At 47.3% G+C, this 24,108-nt stretch overlaps 1 protein-coding gene across 1 annotated transcript in view; it reads right to left on the bottom strand.

Annotated features, from left to right (window-relative positions):
- The window catches only part of LOC126537621 (transmembrane 9 superfamily member 1-like), a 132,678-nt gene that overhangs the window by 97,400 nt on the left and 11,170 nt on the right, over nt 1-24,108 (bottom strand). The window contains exon 2 of the mRNA XM_050184775.2: nt 14,942-15,031. Within this exon, the coding sequence (XP_050040732.1) occupies nt 14,942-15,031 (90 nt within the window). The remainder of the gene's footprint in view (nt 1-14,941; nt 15,032-24,108) is intronic.

Below are 24,108 nucleotides of genomic sequence, written 5' to 3'. Positions count from 1 at the left end.
CTGTGATTGATCCCCACCGGGTGTGTGTTCAATACAGGGGAAGTTGTAGTCGGCTCTCGGAAAAGCATGGATATCGCAGTGTTAAAGAAAGAGGAGCTGTTGCTGTTGGCAGCAGAGCTCGGTATGAATATTAACCATCTGTTGAGGAAGCTCGAAATTCGCACTGGGATTGACGAAGTGGGTTCCAAGGAGAACGAGCTCACGGATGCCTGGGGAAAATGTCGCGGGAGGAAAGAAAGCGAGGAAGAGAAGAAACGCGAGAAGGAAGGGAGAGAGTGGCAGGAAAAGGTGAAAGAAACGCGGGTAGAAATTCAGCTCGCGAAAATAAAACTAGAGCAAGTGAGACGACAACGCAGGGCGGATGCGGCGCCGCTACAAACAGAAAGCGTGAAAATAAAGAGTTTGCTTCAGCCGTACAAAACAGGAGATGACATCGGTATCTACCTGATTAATGTATAAGGGATTTGTGAGAAGCAATCATTTCACCAGGACACATGGCCGGTGCGGTTGCTTGCGTTGCTGCCGGGCGAAGCCTTGCAGCTAGGTGGTGGCCCGACCGAACGCAGCCAAGGCAGGCGGGTGCAGTTCAGTGAAGTCAAGCCTGCTCGCAAAATACAGGCTTTCCACAGAGGAATTTAGGAGATTTCGACAGGAAAGGAAGAAGCGTAATGAAAGCTTTGCTGAGGTTGCGTGTCGCCTGAAGGATAATTCTGCAGAGTAGGTGAAAGGAGCAGGGGCGGATAACGTCAGTAAACGGGTAAGTTTAATATGCTTAGAGCAGTGTGAGAAGACCATGACTTGCGCCTTTGGGTTAAGCACAGGCAGGAAGCGATGCCTGTAAAGAGAGCAGCACACCTGACCGATGTGTGCATGCGATAAGCAGTGGCTTCAAGCAACAGAGCAGTAGCGCACAATACGATCAAAAGCCTTACCCACGGCCACCATCTTGACCCTCGGGGACAGCAAACCAGAAAACAAGAGGATGAAACAGCTAGCTCAGGAGAAGCAGTTAAGCCGTTGGAGGAAATCTTTCCATTTCCCGGACAGATAATCAGGACGAGAGACAGACGCCGATTTACCACGACGAACTCAAAGCGAAGAAAGAGGATGAAACAGCCAGCTCCGGAGACACGGTTAAGCTGGAGGAGGAAATCCTTCCGATTTCACCGACTGAAATTCAAGAAGTTGGTCAGGCTGAGGAGCCGCCAACGGGAAGAAAGGAAAGGTACTCGAAAATTAGCACCAGAAAGCGTGCTAAGAGAAAGAGGCGTCGCAGAGTCAGGAATGCGGCAGAGAAGGCAACGCAGCCGAATCAAGGGAAAGGCACTAAAACATGTGGGGAGCGCAGTGAAAAAATTAGAAAGGCGCGTTTGTCGTTTGGAATGTTTCGAGTCACAGCGCGTGCGAGCCGCCAGACGAACGAAAGCAACGTTCGGCGCGGAGGAGGAGGACAAAGCCAGGGGGCAATTATGTTCCCTCTCGTTGAGTTCTTTTCGATGGGTAACTTGCATGACACAGGAGAGCGCGGCGGTAAGGCGACGCGAAGCGGTCATACAGGGGAGTGAATTCGTAGTGCGATGCCTAGGAGGCATGTTACCAGTATACGAAAGGTGTCGGGGGTCTGTAATGAGGGGAACGGCCTACGTGCCCCTTGTATTCCCTGGTTGGCAAGGCTGACAAGAGCTTTCAGACCGCGCCAGCCTCGAGAACGGCTTAAAGATATGACGCAACCGTAGTCAATTCAGAATGAAAAACGGCATGCACGTTATGTGGAAACATCGGTTTGTTTGTTTCTTTATTTTTAGTGTTTGGCTAAACATTTTGAGATCTCCGAGACTAGAGATCGTTTCAATAAGTAAGTCTTGAGCTTTGTTTAAATTGTTTTTGCAGGAGCTCACTGATATTCTGAAAGAGATGGTTTGCGCGCTCATAAATATTTGAAACTTTGTTTTTCGATATGTCGTTGTTTTTTTTAAGATAGGCTCTAATTTAACATTTTTTTAAAGTACGCTTGCAACGCCAAGTCTAGGTTATTTGTTAGAAGCCTGTAGTGGCGAGCTTGAGTATCAGATCACTTTTCGGAAGTGGTCGCGATATATATAATTTTTTTAATTAAGACGGGTTATTTGGCGGAGCCGTTGTTTAACCACACAATTTTAGAATGTGTTTGTGCCGTTCATTTAAGGCGTGTCTTGCTGGGGCACAAGGAGGCGCAGCGTTGGTGCGTGTCTCGCACGTGTATTCGTAAGATGACAGCGCTCTGAGTATCGCTTGGAGCATGCGTAGAAGTATTCAGAAATGAGCTCGAATCTTCGTATAGTTTGAAACGCGTAATTTACGCAGCAATTTTTTGTTGTTGTTCTTTCTTTAGCGCGGGTCCTTTGTGAACAAGAGAAAGAAAATGTTAGTGCGTGAGTCGCACTGAAGTGGAAGATTTGCAGAGCTTATTCGGAATATGTGAATTGTATCTGGAGCCAGTGTTAATAATGTAAAATAAAACCTTTCCCTTCATTTCTGCTACCGGGCGTACTCATCGATGGGCTTGGTGGAATCCTGACCTAAACGCCACTTCAGTGTAAAGGTACGTCTCACGGAATGAATAAAAATTCGTTACATTAAAAATTACGCTATATTGAGGCTATTTAAATATGACTTCGGCTGTATTGAGTTGTTTACACTAGTTTACACACACCTCTGTGGATAGGGTTGCCGATATTGCTGAGAATAAGCGTCAGCAAAAAGACGGGTGTGAGGTGTCCTTTGTTTGAAAACAAAATAAAGCGACGATATGCCGAATATAAATTTTGCATGATTATAATTTATTGAAACGCTTTGTATAGAATTTGGTACACATTTATTACCTTCATACTGTGGTTGAAAGTAACTTATTCGTAAGGCATACTAATGCCCTAGGAACACAGCAATAAGTGGAAGTCTGGGTGGCAACAAAATATACGACGCTTTATGGAATTAAGGAAACTTCTTAACGGGCTAGCGATGAATTCGTTCGCGACAATTTCGTTGTCCGCTATGTGCGAACGCCCGACACGGCGATTTCGAAGCAGCTTCTAATGTGTCGATCATTGAGAACCGGAAAACTGGCAATGGCGCATACTGGTGTGGCTGACGAACCGGCAAGCTAGCACCATGAGAAAAAAAAAATCCGATTGCGTCGGTGGAAAAGTGGCCAGGTGGCAGCCTTGGCTGTGGAAACCTCTAAGAGAGCAAATAAGCGAATCGTACTTATTCAAATGTAGGTAGGTCGACCGCTTTTTGTTTACCCAAAATTAGCTTTCGGCCTATATTCGTGAACAACACTAGTAAAGGCACCAGGCTTACGGAGTTCGCCCGTCGCGCCCGTCGTAAAGCCAGTCTGAAGATATTTCAGAGACTGCCTTTAAGAAATGCTGCACATCTAACGCACTTGACGGCACCGAGGACGACGTCGTTTGTGCTGTAGATGATACCTGCGAAGTATCCAACGAGGACGACGTCCCTGGCCATTCAAGAGGATGCAGCTTGTGGCGTGAACGAGCGAGATCTAGTAGCCGTGCGGCAGTTGGTAAATAAAACAATTTCGTGTTTACCCTTTTTTCGGTTTTCTAAAAATATATGGGTCGACCTCTAATCGAAGTATATATATATATATATAGAATCTATATACGAGAATACATTTACAAGGCAACACGCACAACGCTGCAGCAATGGTAGATGCTAGCGCGTGCACACCTGTTGGCAGCGCCGCCGTTGTGGTCACGCCCAAGCACCGATGCCGGTGCAATTAGGGCTCGGGTGAAGAGTGGTGCGATTTAAGGCGCGAGACATGGACTATGTCACTCGCGGTTGTTGCAGGTGCTGCTGACTCGGGGTTCAGCGGAGCGAGCTCATAGGCCACATTAGTGACTTTGCGTATGACGCGGTACGGGCCGACATAACGCGAGATGTTTCTCGCATAGGCCAACGCGACGTGACGGCAACCACAGCAAGGCGCGCGCGATCCCGGAGTAAATTTTCCCTCCCGGTGAGGTGGTCATAAAGACATCTTTGGTTAACCTGTGAAGCCTATAAGCGATCATGGGAAACCTGGCGGGCGATGTGAGCACGGGAAAGAGCATCACGAGCATAGGCAATTGATGTGTCTGCGTGAGGATAGATTAAGGTGTCCATAGTTAGGATCGGCCTGCAGGGGTACTGCTGCAGGTGCGTCGACCGATCCGGGGTGGTGGCGCCCTTCAGAGAAGCAGCGAGGACAGCGATAACCAACCGTGATCTTCCTTTGAAGAACTTGACTACGGCGGCGTTCGTCCACCAAGCGCCTCGTTCGGAGAACAGGAGAAAGGCAGCTCTGGAATGTAGAGGCGCCGGATGGGTTCGGGCGTGACCATGTGACTACGGGGACGCAGGACAATGGATAACAAGACGGCCGCGCTGCAAAGGTCATCTGCCTCCGGAGGGGGCACTGAAACTTGTGTGTGCGTGTGTGTAAACCGTCCCGCGGAGAGGCGACTGGTCTACGGTGACGTCGAACGATGACGTCGAACGGGGTGCTTATAAGCAGCGATTGTCGGCTGCTAGAGTGTGCTCGTTGTCGTGCTCGAAATGTACTCGTGAGCTGTGTGCTCGTTTGCTGTATACTTTGTCTTGCGGGCTCCATTTGGGAGTCACGCTAGACTGTCGATGTATGTCTTGTTTCAACTGTAAATAAACCCTGCTCGCCTAAGTCCCAACGAAGAGTCAAGGTCCTCCCTACAACTACGACCGCCAACCCTTATAACTGAATGGGAGCGGTGAGATCGGTCTACGGCTCGTAGATCGGCCTACGACTCGGAGAAAGCAACGGCAGCTCACATACTTTAGCACGTGGTGACCGACCGTTATCCGGATCAAGTTGGAGGCGACTTGAGATTGACCATCTCTTGCAACTGACTGGATACGGCGGAGGACTGGTGATATGGTGCTGCTTCAGTGGGTAAGCGTTTGGTTTTGGCTGTAGGATTTACCAGGCTTCAATTTCTCTGTGTTTCTGGATTTGATTCGCTGGGGATCTTTTACTTGTATTTTGAATTGCGTGGGTATCGCAACAAGTATTGTGTGACAGCAGAGCCAAAGCTTAAAGTAGCGATCATGGTCCTAATGTGTTTGACGAGAGCTGACCTGTTGTGGTTGTGTGAAGAGATCGAGGTAAACGTAGCGGAGGACTTGACGCAATCAGAGATTCGTAATGCCATTCTGCAAAGTGGCAATGATTTTAAATTCATAGAACAAATGGACAAACGAATTCTAAGTAAAAGACAGGAACGGGAATCAATTAGGCAAGGACGCCAAGAGCGTGAGCAAAAACGGCAACATGTTGAAAAAGAAATTGCAGCAGTGAAGAAACAGATACAAAATTTGCAGCAGTTAAACGCACGAGGTCAACAGCGGCTTGAGGAACCTGTAGGCTGGACGCAGCGAAAGTGTGAGGAAGTCGACAGCAGATTTCAGTCGAAAGCCGAGGAAAGTAGTAGCACCTGCGAGATTAGCAGCACGTTCATAAGTGAACTCGAAGTGCTAGCAGTTAACGATGCCTTAGTGGCAGCAGAGGCCGTTAAAGGCCCGAGTGAGAGCGACGAGGGGCTGTGCCAACATAGCACTGTAGAGGCAGCTGGGCCAGCTGCAAATGAATTAGCACAGTCACCGAGCGTGTGCGTCGCATGTAAGGTTAACGAGGTTGCTAGCGAAGTAGAGAGTACTGCTGACCCGACAGACGCGAGCACCCATGTCGAGCCAGATCTGCGTGTCAAAGTGCCAGCTGGACGATGCAGTAGAGGGCAGCTCTCAGGATTGCGAGCTGCGTAGCTCAAGAGAAAACAACTGCATTGTTCAGGGATCGGTGCGGCTCTCCGCCAGTCTAGGTAGCCTAGATAGGGATGATTCAGTTATTAATCATTCGGACTGTGCGCGAGAGACAGCGATCGAAACCGACGGGCCGAGTGCCGATGCACTGCGAGAGCTGGGCAATGCAGTAGAGGGCAGTTCGCAAGAGTGCGAGTTGCGTAACTCGAGTAAAGCCTACTGCATTGTTCCAGTGTCGGTTGAGCTGTCTGCCAGGCGAGGCAAAGTGAGAGCAGATTTCAATGTAAATCACTCAGACTGTGCGGGTAAGAGACCGATCCGGGCCGACGAAATGTGTACCGGGCAGCACGAGGCGCGAGAAGGCGGCATGAACGGGAATTCTAAGAAAAAGTGCCGTAGAAAGAAGCGCCGTAACGATCAGAATGCGGTAAATAATGTAGAGCAGCCAACGATGGCGACAGACACAAAAAGCCAGGGCGCGAGGAAAAGAAAGGTGCGGTCGTCGTTGACGACGTGTGCGCATCAAGCACGTTCGAGCCACCGGTCAAAAGAGACCGAGAAGCATGTTCTGCACGGACGCGGGCAAAGGGCACGGGGCAATTATGTTCCTCGTCGGTCCGTCGTTCTTTCCGAAGTTCAGCGTGTAGTACAAAGAAGCGCAAGGTGGCAAGACGAGACCAGGTGATAGGGAGTCGTGACGCGGTCAGTCGAGTTAGTGAAGAAAGCATGGCGCCAGGACGCAAATTGGCAGGAGACTGTAACGTCTTGGAGGAGCTGATGGTGAGTCAGCCCTTCTGTTGTTCCTGGGTAGCCAGAATAGCTTTCAAACCGCGACATCCTTGAGTACGGCTCAAAATTATGAGTCAGCCGAAAATGTTTGGAACGGGAGGCCAAGAGAGCTTCCGTATAAGTAAAACGTCTTGTTTTGTTTTTATTTTTGAGCATTGGAAAATTTTCGCGATTTGAGACTAAAATTTCTTTCAATATGTAAAGCTATGAGCTTTGTTTATGTTGTCGTTTGAGAAGCTCCGTGGTTTGAAAGAGGTGTTTTAAGTAAATATTTAGTTTCGCGAGGTGTTCATTAATGAGTATATAGGCTTTTTTTGTGTGTGTGAGTAACCTGAAGGTCAAGGTTATCGTTGAGCGGCCTATGGTAACGCGCGTGTGTTTCAGTTAACCTTCTTTTTTTTATAAGTGTTTTTTATTTTCTAAGGTTAAGCGCGTAGGTTTTGAGTAAGTGCGTGATTTGCACTGAGAAGCGTTCTTAGTTCCATTAGCGCGTGTCCTGTGTGGACGGAAGGAAGCAGGTTTATGACTGGGTTGCTCGTGTGAGTTGAGGGCAGCCGTATTCTGACTTCTCTAGTACGCGTTCGTAGAGCTAGTTATTCGAAGACACATTTGTTTAAAGGTTCCTCTGCGTTGCGTAAGTTACGCAAGTTTGGTTGTTCGTTTAAGGAACGTGTCCTGTGTGGACAAAACGAACAAATGTGAGTAAGCGTGATGAAACGTTTGCGTAAGATACAAGTACGCCTTCGGAATAGGGACCACAAAGCTAGCGCGTTTGTGATTACGTACCTATGGAGTTGGCCAGACTGTTCAGTGGCAACAGTACATGAAATAAATACGCCACTGTGATAGGGTAAGAACAGGCTGTTCGTGAAGTTAGGCTGCTTAAGTTATGTTTGGGTATTGGTATTTGAGAGCCTTCGGTTTAGTTCTGCGCAAACCTTTGCTCTTGTACAGCACGACAGTCAGGTTTGGTCGAACTCAAGGCGAACGTGAACGCTCGCTTTGGCGGCACAATTTTTTGGGGCAAAATTTGGGATTCCCAGTTGAGCGGCTTGCATGGAAATTTTGATAGGAAGCCTGGAGGATTAACAGCTGATTCCGGGCGTTTGCACGCTGAGTGGTATTGTGTTGCCGGGATCGACTCTTCTGTGCCAGTTGTTGTGAGATGGTTGAAGGCATTCCAAGTGCGCAGGGGTTGCAGAGAGCAAAGCCATCGTCTTGCTCGCCAGCCTTTCTCTTCCTGCCCAGCGGTTGCCAGCACTGGCCAGGCGAGATTTTCCGGGCCATGGAGGAGCTGTTAGGATGGGCCTGCAGGGGTACTGCTGCAGGTGCGTCGACCGATACGGGGTGGTGGCGCCCTTCTGAGAACCAGCGAGGACAGCGGTAACCAACCATGAACTTCCTTCGAAGAACTTGACTACGGCGGCGTTCGTCCACCAAGCGCCTCGTTCGGAGAACAGGAGAAAGGCAGCTCTGGAATGTAGAGGCGCCGGATGGGTTCGGGCGTGACCACCTGACTACGGGGACGCAGGACAATGGATAACACGACGGCCGCGCTGCAAAGGTCATCTTTGCAGCGCGGCATTACTTTAAATTGATTTGATGAAAAGCATTACTTTAAATTGATAGTGGCCATCAGGACTCACGAAGCCGGTCTTTCTTTCGGTCTTGGTCGTCTATAGCGATCTGCCAGTATCCTGAGCCAGTATCAATGGAAGAGAAATTTCTGGCTCCGTGCAAGCAGTCGAGCGCGTCATCAATACGCGGGAGAGGATACACATCCTTGGTAATCTGGTTGAGATGGCGACACAGAATCTCCAGCTATTGTCCTTCTTTTTCACAAGTATACAACGTACGCGCGAGGCCTAAGGACTGCACGAGGGCTCAATGAGGCGTTTGCCAAGCATTTTATCGACTTCCTGCTGTATGACAGCACGCTCCAGAGCTGACACACGGTAAGCCGTCGGTGAATGGGACTCGCATCGCCGGTGTGAATGCGATGAGTGACGACGGAGGTCTGGACCAGATGATGGTCGCCAAAATCAAAGATATCCCGGTAAGAGAACCGCACGTGGCGAAAGGCAGCAGCCTGTGCCAGAGCGAGGTCTCTTGATATCATGCGTGTGAAGTGGTTGCAGGACGAACTTGACTGCGATGACGGCGACGAAAAATCCGGTGGCGATTCTGTGGTCAGGGCAGAAACCATGTGGTCGGCCAGTGGGGTATACGATGCGCGAAGGATATGCCGCAAGGAAGAACTTGAATCGAGAAGCCACAATTGAGGATGGGAAAAGTGGTTCGGTTGTTTGTAATTGTCACCACCGTATAGGGGAGCGCGACGTTCCGTTTCAAGGCGATTTGAAGTAACGTAGTCGCCATCCGGGGCGGAAAGAATGAAAGCTGGACGTATAATGCGGCTTGTGGTGGCATTCGAAGAAACTCGACGGAGCGTAGGCAGGGACGTTGTCGGAGCACAAAGGAAGTTTTAGCCGTAGAAGTACCGCGGAGCCGTCGATAAGGGCAGCATCTGTGGGCAGAAAGTCAATTCCAAGGATGAGGTCATGGGGCACTGTTCTAGGACAGCAAAAAGAACAGATATGTGGTGATCGGAAATGGTGATGCGTGCAGTGCTCATTACAAGCACGGCAGGAGTACCCCTGTCGGCTACTTGGACGGTAGCTGGAGGCGCGGGCGTCAGGACATTCTGGAGGCGGCGGAGGAGGTTCGAGCTCATTGCAGATATTTTGGCGTCGGTATCAACAAGACCAGCAACCGCCACACCATCGATCAGAACTTCAAGAAGGTTGTATCGTGAATGATGGACAAGCAGAGATTTGCAGGCCGGGTCGTAAAGGCAGCGTCACCTCCGGGAGCTGCACTAACTAGATTTCCGAGAGGCGGTCGAAGGGAGCGCGAGAGCGACGAGGTTGGGGCGAGCGGGACTGACGGCGCTGGGGTGATGGTGAGCGGCTGGTCCGGTTTTCCCTAGGAGGACATTCAGCACTTGACGCCTCAGGACGGAATGACAGAGCATATGGTGCTGGTTCTGGGCGCCACCGATTGTAAAGGTTTCGTCGGTATGACGTGGGCCAGCGGCTGCAGCGTTGGCGGGCGATGTGGCCAATCCTAGAGCATGTACAGCAAATGGGCCGGTCATCAGGGGTGGGCCAATCGGCTAGGTTGCGAGAACGTAGCGTGAAGGTCGTGTTCGGTGTAGCGGCAACAACGACTGGGGAGACCGGGTCGGGAGCAGCATTACCATTATGATAGGCGGGTAAAGTGCTCATATTCGCGACCTCTTGTCGAACCGCGGCCTTAATTAGTGGAATAATAGCCAAGCTGTCTTGCATGCCGTCATGGTGAGAAACGGGTGCCATGGCGCTCGAGTTCTCGACGGACGAGCCTGGTGACGTTTTCTGGAGCGGGCGTTTGACGTAGCCTGGGTAAACCTTCGCATGAGGATGTGGCAGCCGCTGTTTGGATTGGGGGCTCAATCCCACCGCTCGAAACCCGTTGTCAAGATTGGAGTCCGGCAGGAATTAGAAGGTAGCTGGCCCATGCCGTCGTCCAACTTATCCACGCTGAGGACGTTGATAAAGGGAAGGACTGCTTCTCATCGAGAACGAGGAATAAGGGTTTATTTACAGTATCTACATGCAGTTCATCAGTCTAGCATGACTGCGAGAGAAAAGTACATCAGTCTAACATGACTGCTTGAGAAAGTGCACTGAGCAGCCGCACAACAGCGGTTTATAAACACACGGTCCTCCCCCGATACCAAGGTGACGGAAACGGCCGTCCAGTCATCGTAAACAAGTCGCCTCTCTGCGGGACGGTTTACACACACACACACACACCTCCTTGCGAGGTTCACGGTCCGGAGCCGACGTCAGACGGAGTTCGTAGAACTTGGGGCTTGTGTCAGGAAAGGTGCCTTTTATTCCCCGAGTTGACCCCTGCAGCGCGGCCGGGTGCCCATTGTCTTGCGTCTTGGACGGCGCGTGGGAAGGAGCCTCGAACTACGTTCCCGCGAGCACTCCCCCGCTCGCAGCAGACCAGGGCGCTGGCGGAGGCTCAGTAACAATACTTGGTCCGCTGATCGCATTCAGTCACAACGGCGACGAGGCTAGAGCGTAACGGTGGCGTTCCAAGAAAAGGTTGCCGCTGCTGTCGCAACTGGCTGGCAAAACTTGCACCTCAGCTGGGCCGTTCTTAACACCGCATGGGGAAGTCGGTCGAAGCGGTGAGTGATACGCTGACTTCTTGCTTGCTCAAAACGACGACATTATGTGATGACTGACTCTACTGTAGAGCAATTCTTACGCAGCAGCAGATTGAAGACGTCGTCGGCTATGCCTTTTAGTACGTGTCCGACTTTGTCCGCTTCAGGCATGTCCTCGTCGACCTCGCGGCACAGAGCCAACACGTCCCGAATATAGATGCACGGCTCTGTAGTGGACGTCCAGGCGCGAATAGCGAGTACTTTCTTGGCCGCTAGTTGTCGTCCCAGAGGTTTCCCAAACAGATCGCGTAATTTCTGCTTACAGACGTCCCAACTTGCCAAATCTTTCTCGTGCGTCTCGAACCAAAGTCGCGCAGTGTCCCGCAAGTATAAAATGACATCGGCAAGCATTACCGTCGGGTCCCACTTGTTATTGTTGCTGACGCACTCATACAAAGCCCGCCACTCGTCGACGTCTACGCCGCTTGCGGCACTGAAAGCACCGCGATCACGAGGGTACAAGAGAATGACCGGTGACGGGCCTTGTTCACACTGGGTCGCTTGGTCGGTCATTGTGGTGGCAGCAACGAGCCGTCCGCTGCGAAGCTATAGTTCTCGGTGTTGTAGCGAGCTTACCCCGCACTTCCACTAAAGATGTTACGGGTAGAATCTATACACAAGGATATATTTACTAGGCAAGACGCAAAACGCTGCAGCAACGGTAGGGCTAGCGCGTGCACACCAGGGGCGCTATAACGTAAAACTATTCCAAACTTTTCTATTCCATTTCTGTCATCAGCCCTTCGCGACTGGTCAAAAACTTTTTTGGACCACCTCCACTTGACCTGTCAGTCACGCGACGTCATGAAAACCACCACAGCTCCCCATCTGATATGACGTGAACACGTTGATTACGCACGATTTGACCAAACAAAATAAAAATAGTTATTTCTGATTCGACGCCTTTTCGCCATTAGCCCCGGCTATTGGTCAAAAGTTTTCGGGCTGAAACCTGACTGCCACGCGACGTCACAAAACCGCAGAATCTCACCGCGCCAAAGTGACGTGTACGCATTAAAGATGCATTAATATGCTGAGCAAAAGTGAATTTTCTTCTGAATAGTCGCATGCTGCCCCGTTCCGAAAGGAATAAAATATGGCTGCCGCCGATCGCTGAGGCGCTGGCAACTCGCACCAGCTGGAGAGCTTGGGTTTATTTTCGTATAATAAAGCTTTTTGCGTGGCCGTGTAACGTTTTCGAGCACTTTCGGCACGTTTACGACCTCGTTCTGCCAACTCTTCTTTGTTGAGCATCCGTTTTAGCGTCATTCTTAAGGCTCCGTTGCACGCCGCCGCGATTTTGGACCAGCCACCGTAAGCTATAGGTAAGGGAAAGCGGACCAATCGCAGACGCCGGCACCACCCTCTTCACCGGGCCCGGCTATCGATTTTCAGTGCAGTGGCTCGGCCCCATCCAATCCCTCTCCAATTGAGCATGCTCCTCACCGCTTGTCAGCCAATAAGATAAGACAAGCTGCTCAGTGTAGGCAATATGCTATTCGTTTTTCAAGCAAACAAAAGTGACCTCCTATGAACGAGGAGAGCGTTTGATTGGTCTGTTCAGACAACCCTGCGGGTGACCGCCCGGTGCTTGCGTCGGCGGTTACGCAAATTTGACGTCAAGAGATTGGAATAAAAACATATTGGAATAGTTTTACGTTATAGGGCCCCAGACAGCCGCACCATCGTGGTCGCCGTCGTCGTACAAGCACCGAGCACAGGATCGCCGCCCGTGACAATATCTTTATTTTTGGCAAGTCCGACATACAGGAGTCGACCTATTTTCGAGTAAATACGATATATAATCGAATAATACTGAAGTAGGAGTGGGCGAACATTCGAAGTTTCGAATACGAATATTTAGCGTGTAGTATTCGATTCATACTCGAAAAGGAACTATTAGGTATTTTCGAACATTTGAAACTAACTATAATATTTTGCAACAACCGACTGTTTAGGTCTGGTTACTGTACTCCATGTGCTAAATAATATATTGCTAATTATCAGAAGTGTGACAACAAACGTTTTTGAAGTAATGCATAAATAAAATGGATAATGCAAGCTTTGTTTTCAGTTTCGCGACGGAAGTCTACATCGTTACCTATGATTTTTGCTTGCAGTTTATCATTTAGTGTTTTTCGCAGTCTAGCTATGTAGAAGTTTAATTTTTTATGCTACAACCAGTGATGTTTTTCTTGCAATGGGTCATTTCACATGTGTGTAGGGTACGCAAGCCCTTCAGCAGCTTTTTTTTCCAGAACTTTTTTTTTTTTTTAGGCAACCATTTATTTAGCATTTTTGGAAAGCTAGTTATACAGCAGTCATTATTTAATGGAGAGTTTGTTTGCAGCCAGGATCTAACTTTGTTGCGAGGCTATTGAAAAACATTTGCTGATGACGAATGGTAATCTGGTGTTTAATAAGGATAATTTGTCACTGAAAGCTAGCTGTCTCTTTTGCAGCAACATAAACGTTCCTGCTGTAAATATATGCGTCTATGTTTGACTATTCAATACTTGATTCGATATTCAATACTTACTATTCATATTCGATCCGTATTTGAAAAGGTTTTTATTCGCCCAACTTTAACTGTCAGATATTCACATGCTCTGGTTGGACACAGCGTCACAAGGCACCTCCACATGTGTTGATGCTTGTAGCCCCAAACTCTGTATCTCACTAACACTAATACATTTTCTGAGGATAAAACTATCGCTTATTACTAGATATCTGCCAACTAAAAAAGGTCCCCTATACAGTACCCCGCTTTGTCTTGTACGACAAGTGTTAGTAGATCAGATGTACCCACAAAACACCAAAAAAGAGCTAAAGAACACTTAAAATCGACCTTTAAAAAATAAATGAAATGTCTAAAGGAAGTCAATGTCTAAACATTGTTTGGACGTATATTTCTTGAGTATATTCTCCTATAAATCCAGTACTCCATTACACCATTTCATTTCCAGACACACAACAAGCAGAAAACCACAAAAATCTTTTGACAAAATATTCTGTGACATGAGGGTGGAGAGTTGCTCTGATGCACTATAGTCAGCGACAGGCTACGAACTAAGCAGCAAGTTCTCCAAAGGGAAGATGTATGCACCAGTGGATCGCCATGTGCAATTTCCACTCCACTTTCATCCTTTGGGTATCCATGTCCCTGCCTTTGTTTTGCTCCTTCTGCTTTGGATCTTTGTCGTCCATTAAGAGCGAGTGATACCCACATCTTCAAACCAGACGGGACTATTTGCCTTGCATGGTGCATTCTTCTCAACTGCTGCATGCCGCCATACCAGAAGGCAAGGACACTGGCAAGGATGTTCCTTGGACAGGGAAATATCCTTGCCTAATCCTTTTCAAACTATCAGTTTCTACTGCAAGCTTTATTCTTTGTCCCAACAGCTGCCAATCGGAGCTGTTCATGTCTGTGATGTGATGAACGATCGCTACACGCTCACTGTTGGTGAAGCATTGGGACATCCCTTTTTTGTGCTGGTATAATAGGGCATTGTTCCTCGAAGCACAGAGGAACGCAAGAGGATGTCAGAGCAATCCCTCAAACTATCCATTTCTGCAGTGAGCTTTCTTCATCCCTACAACTACTGATCTTGGCTGTTCGTGCCTGCCGTGCCTTACAGCAGAAAGATCATAATTGATGGACCACAGGGACACACATCCATGCTTGTGTGCTCTATAAAGGAACTGTTTCTTGAAGCATGGAGGAATGAAGCACAGATGCATCATGAATTTTGACGAGGAGCCTGTTATGCATTTGCATTCTGTCAATGAGTATTGAAAACATGACTGAGCAATGAACGTGACAGCATAAGAAATAGTCAGCATTCTTAAGGAGAGACCCTGACTCTCCCTGTTGCTCTGCCCACCACATGAGAGAGCTAAACAACAGAAACTAGCGATGGAAGATACTGTGCAATGATGATTGCCTAGTTTTTTTTTTTTTCAAGAGGCTGTTTCAACCAGTGATAAGCTACTATGCATCATGTTATAAAAAAGCCAGGCACAGGATCTGACCTTGTCTGGTCGGCATACTGGCAGCTGGTAGTAGTGGTATGTCTCGTGTGGGTTAAAGTAAGGCCCAACTTTGTTCACGTACAGCATCACCTGCAAGATAGAATGGGACATTGAGAGAAAAGAACACACCAGGCTGATGCAGAAACTGTAAAGTGATTAGGAAACACAGCGCCAACCAAAATACCTAAAACAGGGCTGGAAATTAACAAATCAGTAGTGATCTATCCTTGAACTGAAGCATCATGAGCAATTGACTAGGGCAGAAAGAACACACATTCTGACTTGCAACAAGTAAAACCAAGTGTTGACCCTTGTATGGTTTTTCAGCTTCAGACCACCCTTTCCCATGTGCCACAGCTTAAAAGCAAAGGGAACCAAGCATTGTGGCAGCAGTCACTTCTGCAGATAAAAGACTCTGCTGTTTCCAGCAAGCAATATATTATGCAAAACATTCCATACCACTGCTGTCCCTCTTTCATGGAAAACATTTCAATACGTTTCAAAGGACAAAGAGCAAGCACATAAACTTAGCAATAACAGCAGACAGACATACGAATCGGAAAAATCTTATATATGACCTTACAGGTTATGTGAAAGTGTTTGTTTTACAAGGGTATTGCAAAAGTCATCCTCATAAATCAGCAGTATATTTCAGAATAGTTTATAATCCATTAATTTTGTCCACTTTAGACATCTTAACGGGCACACCTTACAAGATTGTGGCAGTGTTGTTTATTGCAGATATATATAGTTACAAACTTGGTGCTCCAATGTTTTGTGATTTGGCGATATTCAAAGCCTTTGTAAAGAAATGGGCGGCTTAAATAAGAAAGTGGCTTCCTAGAGTTGATAGACTAACCTTTACTTTTACATCAAAGGAAGCTCAACAAAATCGGTGCAGTGGATGCCAACCCAATTAACTTTTCCCTTCTCAATTTCTCAGACAGAAGATCCTGAGAAAAAGTGTCCTCTTAATACTCAATGTGGAACTCACCGTTTTAACCAGAGCTGTAAACATTGAGACAGTGGAAGCAGGACAAAATCACTGCAGGAAAGACACTAAGACCAGGACACTCTACAAATGAGTGAAATTAGTACCACAATAGGACACACCAGACAAGGACGACATTGTGGTTTGTTGTTCCTGTTTGGCCTGTCCTGTCATGCCATTAATCTTACTCAATTGAACCTAGCGCAATACAATATAAATTAACACCAACCGGATAATTTTCCCCTTTACACTCTCAAAGACAAGATATGCATCTGCAGAAATATTTGAAAGCATTATGTGAGCACTGGCACAAAATTTTTGAGTACTACTTGCTTAATGTATATATACACAATTCTTTGAGAGCACAACAAATAATTAATTACATCACCTTTTAAAGCGATCAATTCAACATGTGTGTCAAGAGCGGCACGGTTTTGTACATAATAGAGATTGGACAGATCACAGGAACTGGAGGTGGTTGCCACATGGTATCACGAACCACTCGCACATGCTGGTCTGGCTGATGCCATGGTTGAAGGTCACACAATGACTCCTCAAAAGCTAGCCACATGCCACCAAATTGGCCTTTTCCTGCTGAATCATTATGTGCTTCTATGCATTTGCAATGGGTCAGACCTCGTTCTCTGCTGTCACTTCTCCGAGAATGCTGGGGAGCCCTTTCACCTACTCTCCCATGTGATCCTGTTAGATGCTCAACTGTCTTGGCCTATGTCAGTACGATCACAGTGTGGGTGCATGGACCAGCGGTGTGTGGTGTCATGCAACCATTACCTAGTTCATGATGTATCTAGTGTCTAGCTTCCCATCTAAGGTCACCCTGCGCCTGGCACACATACAAACGGGCGTTAAAAGGTGTTACTTTTTATTGCAATAGCAATTATTGCAATAGCAATTAGTAACCAGGCTGATGATGATGATGATGAGCAATTATATGGACCCTCCAGGCGCATTTCTGCCGTCGCCGCGATGTCCTGTACGAAGTCCAAGGGTGATAACATCGTCGCCGCACGGCGTATGCTGTATGTGCGAGTGCAAGCGTGCGAGGGTGGGCGGACGATCGCAGCTCCACCTTGCACGCGCTAACGTCCCTTGGTAATTTGAAAGTACCGCCACTCTTTGAACTCTGCCGCCGCCGCGCGACCTCCTCGCCCATTTCGGGTCACCCCTGCGGGAACCAGTTTTACCCCCGTTTTTCTGCACGGCGATTGGTCTCCTTGCCGTTGACCTTGGAAACGCGCGGATCTTGCGTTTTGCTTGTGTTTTTTTTCTTTTACTTTTTCATTGGCGCCATTTTTCTCCTTGGCCCGGCTGAGCGAACGTTGCCCGCTGTGTTTCCTGCAGTGTTGTGCTATAGCGCTATGCCGTGCTGTAGCGCATTTAACTGCAACAAGTCAGTTAAGGTTAACTGCAACAAGCCAGTTATGCAGTTTTTCTGATACCACAAAGAAAGCGTGACGGCTTGCGCAAGAAGCAGTGGCTGCACAACATTGGCCAAAATAACTTTGTTCCGACAAAGAACAGTGTTGTTTGCGACGTAAGGCACATTTCTTATTGCTCGTATCAAAGCATCCCCTAATGGTTATTTTTTTTTAATTCTACCGACCTGCTCATGAGCGTTTTACTGCATTTGTACGTTGCATAAAAAATGGACGTGCCCTCAGCATGCTGAATATTCTGCTGGGACTCATCACTCGCATGTCGTCAACTGTAATTCAGTCGAAAATGCTGCACTATAGGTTCTGCTTTCCGCTGTGAACAATCATGTGCGAAGATACGGCCTCTTGATCGCAATTTTCGTGATTGTTAGCATCCATTGCCTGTTTTACTGAAATTCGAGATAGCGGCTTGTAAAGGAGTTTTCTTTCCAGCTTACTTCGATGTGTGCGTCAGTCACTTAGATACAATGAATGAAGGCCCTGAAAAAAATTCATGCCAAGTATACCCGTGGCATTGCGGGTGATGAGCTCCAGCTAGTCTACATTGCTTTTTTAATGTGTAAGTATTCTTTGGCGAGTACCCTGGCTCCACCACGCGAAAAGTGTAATGCCTTGTATCTGCACAAAAATGCGTAGTTTGCACAGTTAAGACATTTAATCGTTATGATAGCGTAAATGCTGATGATTGGTAGCTTTATAAGCGATAAGGAACAAGTTAAACCCTCCAAAAATAAATAAGAAGAGATATCTATAGAGACACATAGGGCTCCTTAGAAAATGCATGGGGAAGCTTATAGTAGGGGTGGGCCTATTTAAATGTGTAGGTGGGTCAACTTGAAATTTGGAGGTGGGCCAACTTAAATATGGAGATAAGCCAAGTTGAAATCTGGGGTGGACCAAATTAAATTTGGGAGTGGGCGAACTTAAACTTGGGAGTGCACCGGCTTAAATTTCGGGGTGGGCCAACTTAAATTTAGGGATAACCCAAGTTGAAATTTGGGTATGAGCCAACTTGAAATTTAGACGTGGTCCAACTTAAATTTGGGGGTGGGCTAACTGAAATTCGAGCATACTTAGACAACTCCAGTAGACTTCCCGCATTATTTTCCAGTTCTTGAATTTGCTCTGAATCGGGCTGCCATGCAAGCATGAGCGGGTGACAATTCTTATTTGGTTTTCTCACGGATACAGGCAATCTGCAGGGGGTGTTCACATAATCGCGCACGCTTACTGGCACGGGAATTGCACAACCATCCCATTTAGTTAGAGACCATAGCGAAAAAGCTACTTTCACAATGGGAAGACAAACATATGGTCGGACGATGCACTCGCGGCTAATTCATTACAAGGCACGCTCGATATAACACCTGCGGTGCACATGCGTGCACAGGCAAGAAAAAAAAAAAGCCAGACACAGCGGGTTGTGCACCAAGCAATACTAGATCAGATTCACAAAGTAAAGCATCATATTCTGCGGGAGAAAAAATGTCTGGAGTATAGAACTTGCCTCAAAGCTCCTTTTACATCAGTATGCCCCAGTCATACGGCTTTAAGAAGAAACCAACCTCCTCATAAACGTTACCTTCAGCATTCTCGATGCTGTTATCACCATTTTTCAAAATTTTCTACGCCACTGGGGCGCGCAAGTGGCTAATAATCATGCGCCTCTATCGAATATTGCGGCCAGTCCGCGGGCGCCAAGGAGAAAGAGCGTGCCGTGCGCAACGCGCGCAACTGGCGCGCGAGGATAATCGAGGAGGAAAGCGCCGCGAGGGGGAGAGTGTCGCTACTTTCAAGTTATCAAGGGGTTTTAGCGCGCGCAATGGAGGAAGCACGCCGTCTGCTGTCGCGCACGAGGCATGGGGGGAGGGGTGTAGGCGAGGGAGAGGGACGTTCTACTTCGGCGGCTGCTGTTTACGGCACAGCCGCATGTGCGCCGTATTTTGCAAGCGATCGGCGATGGGCGCAGAGTTCGCCGAGCGCTGATGGCTTCGTGTGCGCTGTGTTTTCGCCGCTCAGTTCGCGTTGAAGGAAGAGGCAGCACGAAGGTCAATTCGCTCGTTGCTGCTGCCGCGCTTCCTCACTCCAGAGTTTTGACGGCGAGTGTCCCCGATCGCCGAGTGAGATGTGTTCATGTTTGCTTGTACGCACGTGACGCCATGCTTGTTATTATATTTAGTAAGCGAATGTCTACAAGTTTACACGGCCGATAAAACTACTATCCTTACTTTGTGTAACTGTCTACTAATTTGCTATCGCAATCGATGCTTCGCCTTTCGGTTGAAACTGCCACCTCTTCTTATGCTTTAATATACTGAAAGCAAGATAGGCTTCAAACCGTGATTACTTGAACAGCTATCTAATAAAGAATGAAAAATATAGGAAGATAAAAGCTTAATGTCAGTACTCCTTTAAGATACTGAACTTTTCTAGCACCAAAATAAATGTGCTCTATTAAAGGGCAAACCCGGCGATTTTTCGATATCCACTGATCTTAATAAAACTTCGAATTTATGTTCTCTTTTGCACTCTGGTTATCTGTGCCAAACTATATGACTGCAAGTCATTTAGTTTTCCTGAAAATGAATTTAAAGATTGGTTGCGTTCCCTACTCATTACTTTCTAATGGCCACCCTGTGTTTCTGACGTCACAGACTACACCGCCACTTCAGCTAAAATCGTTGCTTAAATCGCCGCTGTCTAGTTAGGAAACTCTGTAAAAGCTCCCTGTGCCGTCAGGAGACATCATCAGCTTCGCTTCTTCGGCGTTAGCGCCAAGTGTAGTGCGTGTTTAGCACGAGCTCTGCGTGTTTACATTATGGATGTGACGTCATTATATGATGTGACGTCATCGACTCATCATGCCGTCACACGAATCAGCTACCCGTTTCGTTTCGGTATATCATTTATTGGTTATTTAAAATTATTGATGAATTTCTAAGCAAATTGAATCACCCTACCAGCGACAGGACTGTCAATGTCATTTGAAAATGCCAATATCCTAATACGGTTAAAAAAAACGCCGGAGTTGCCCTTTAACATGTGTTCAGAGAAATGGCCAGACACCCACCTCAAGCATAGTTTGCTTAAAAAGTCCACGGTAGCAAAAACAGCGCTAAAAAACACGGACATAAGGAAGGACACAGACAGCGCTCGTCCTGTGTTCCTCCGTCTGTCCGTGTTTTTAGCGCTGTTTCTCAACCACGGATGCATACCAACGAGCTCGCCTTCAGACCCTTTCAACTTAAAATGTATTTTCGTAGTAAAAAACAAACACGGTAAAAACTAAGGCTACAGGAAATGCAATGCCAGTTAACTGAAAGATTTGATCAGAAAGTAAAAAACACCATTTTGACAAACCCTCAAGCAGCTTTGATGACTTGAGATAGCATACAGAAGTTTACTGACTAGCTGCCTGGTTTTAAGACCATGTACTACATGTCACCCGCGCGTTACTGGATATTCCACATCTGTAGCAACAGCCAGCAATCCCAGGGATAGGTTATACATACACCCAGTTATCTATTTGCATAGAAACAATCTTGAAACACAAACAGAAGTAATACCCGCCTCCTTAAGCAATTCGGATGATGTGACAGAATTGTAATATCCACCACGGGATATTTTTTAAATAAATCCGTTTCTAATAAAATGGATAACCTAGCATGTGTAGTCTGTCACAAAAGCTTACAAGACATGGGCTTCACGACACAGTGATATTGTGCTCTGTTAGGGTATAAGGCGCTTTGATTTTAACGGATCACTGTGTAGGTTGCAACATTTAGATTGACAACATTACAGGTCGGTGTCAAACTTGCAACTACTTACAATCTATCCTTCCCGGCCAGACGGGTTTCCATCGAACTCTTAACTTCATCATCATCATCATCATCATCATCATCAGCCTGGTTACGCCACTGCAGGGCAAAGGCCTCTCCCATACTTCACCGCTCATGTACTAATTGTGGCCATGTTGTCCCTGCAAACTTCTTAATCTCATCCGCCCATCTAATTTTCTGCCGCCCCCTGCTACCTTCTCTTGGAATCCATTCCGTAACCCTTAATGACCATCGGTTATCTTCCCTCCTCATTACATATGTCCTGCCCATGCCTATTTCTTTTTCTTGATTTCAACTAAGATGTCATTTACCCGGGTTTGTTCCCTCACCCAATTGCTCTTTTCTTATCCCTTAACGTTACACCCATCATTCTTCGTTCCATAGCTCATTGCGTCGTCCTCAATTTAAGCAAAACCCTTTTCGCAAGCCTCCAGGTTTCTGCCCCATACGTGAGTACTGGTAAGATACAGCTGTTATACACTTTTCTCTTGAGGGATAGTGGCAACCTGCTGTTCATGATTTGAGAATGCCTGCCAAACGCACCCCAGCCCATTCTTATTCTTCTGGTTATTTCAGTCTCATGATCCGGATCCGTGCTCACTACCTGCCCTAAGTAGATGTATTCCCTTACCACTTCCAGTGCCTCGTTACCTATCGTAAACTGCTGTTCTCTTCCGAGACTGTTAAACATTACTTTAGTTTTCTGCAGATTAATTTTCAAACCCACCCTTCTGCTTTGCCTCTCCAGGTCAGTGAGCATGCATTGCAATTGGTATCCTGAGTTACTAAGCAAGGCAATATCATCAGCGAAACGCAAGTTGCTAAGGTATTCTCCATCAACTTTTATCCCCAATTCTTCCCACTCCAGGTCTCTGAATACCTCCTGTAAACACGCTGTGAATAGTATTGGCGAGATCGTATCTCTCTGTCTGACGCCTTTCTTTATAGGGATTTTGAATTATTGCTTTCTTTTATGAAGGACTACGGTGGCTGTGGAGCCGCTATATATGTCTTTCAGTATTTTTACATATGGCTCATATACACCCTGATTCCGTAATGCCTCCATGACTGCTGCGGTTTCGACTGAACCAAACGCTTTTTCGTAATCAATGAAAGCTATATATAAGGGTTGGTTATATTCCGCACATTTCTCTATCACCTGATTGATAGTGTGAATATGGTCTATTGTTGAGTAGCCTTTACGGAATGCTGCCTGGTCCTTTGGTTGGCAGAAGTCTAAGGTGTTCCTGATTCTATTTGCGATTACCTTAATAAATACTTTGTAGGCAACGGACAGCAAGCTGATTGGTCTATAACTTTTCGTCTTTGGCGTCCCCTTTCTTATGGATTAGGATTATATTAGCGTTCTTCTAAGATTCCGTTTCGCTCGAGGTCATGAGGCATTGTGTATATAGGGTGGCCAGTCTCTTTAGGACAATGTTCCCACCATCCTTCAACAAATCTGCTGTTACCTGATCCTCCCCAGCTGCCTTCACCCTTTGCATAGCTCCCAAGGGGTTCTTTACTTCTTCCGGCGTTACTTGTGGGATATCAAGTTCCTCTAGACCTCTAGGACGCCTTAACTTCATTACAGACTAAAACTCTGGATCGGATGCTACATACCGAGGCTTCGCAGGAATTCAGGTTCTCTTTCAAATTTCGTGTCTATTAAAGTTTTGTGGCCGACTGTATGCAAAATACGCAAGAAGGCGGAAAGACGGACAGACATTTCTAAAGGTCGTTTGTTAAGCGCCGCAAGCACTGCGCAGAAGTTGTGCGCACGGCCCCTGCTACAAGTTGCAAGGTTATCTTTGCTGTCTCATTCTCCTTTTCAGTTACTCAGTCAGAATATTACAAAGTTAACCCTCTCATTTAATTACTGACAGCTGAATTAGCAAAAATAATGCATTTCCACTACGCCTTTGTTGACTTCGTTGTTTGCTCGCTCCTTATCGTAACACGCATCCGTTCAACATCAGGCTATTTGATGGCCACACAAGGACAAACGCTTTTCCCAGCGACCTTGATTGATTGGTTTACTGCAACAGCAATTATACGGACACCGCAGGCACATTTCCGTCGTCGTCGTCGTGATGTTCCGTATAAAGTCCAAGTGCGCTAACATTGGGGCCGCGCACCATATGCTGTGGGCGCGAGTGAACGCGTCTGAAGGTGAGCCAAGAAGTATCGTGGCGCGAACTCACGCGCAAGACAAAAGGGTTGGGGGGGCGGGGAGAGTTGAGGGCGTTCTACTCCAGCGGCGGCCGCGCGGGCCTTATCTTGAAACTAATTTGCGGTGGGTACAGAGTGTAGCGCCGCCGAGGGCTGATGGCTTCTTGAGCGCTGTGTGATCGCCGCTTTGTTCGCGTTGAAGCCGAGAGGCAGCACGAAGGCCAATTCACTCGCTGCTGCTGCCGCTCTTCCTCACGCCAGCGTTTCGACAGCAAGTGTCTGCGGCTCGTGTGGGATGTGTTCATGTTCGCCTGTGCCCGCGTGACACCATGATTATCAATCTAGTTAGTAAACGAATGCTAACAAGTTTATACGACCAATAAAACTTCCATGCTTACTTCGTATAGCTGCCTAACTATTTGCTATCGCAATCAATGCTTCACCTTTCGGGCAAAACTGCGATATTTTAGTCTCGTACAATAGGTTAAAGAAAGAAACAGTAGTATATAAGATGAATAAAGAAAGTGCCGCTGCGGGCATCGTTCATGTCTCGCTGCTTTAAATGCCTCTGAACTATCCCTTGACGAGTTACCTGCGATCCCCGATTACCATTCCAGCCATCTCCAATTACACCTGCCCTGTGTCAGCCAACTCCATCCTACGCGTGCAGATTTCCTAATCTTATCACATCACTTAAACCTCTGTCGT

Source organism: Dermacentor andersoni, chromosome 4 (assembly GCF_023375885.2).
Source record: "Dermacentor andersoni chromosome 4, qqDerAnde1_hic_scaffold, whole genome shotgun sequence".
Classification (NCBI taxonomy): domain Eukaryota; kingdom Metazoa; phylum Arthropoda; class Arachnida; order Ixodida; family Ixodidae; genus Dermacentor; species Dermacentor andersoni.
This window is presented reverse-complemented; position numbering and strand designations above follow the sequence as displayed.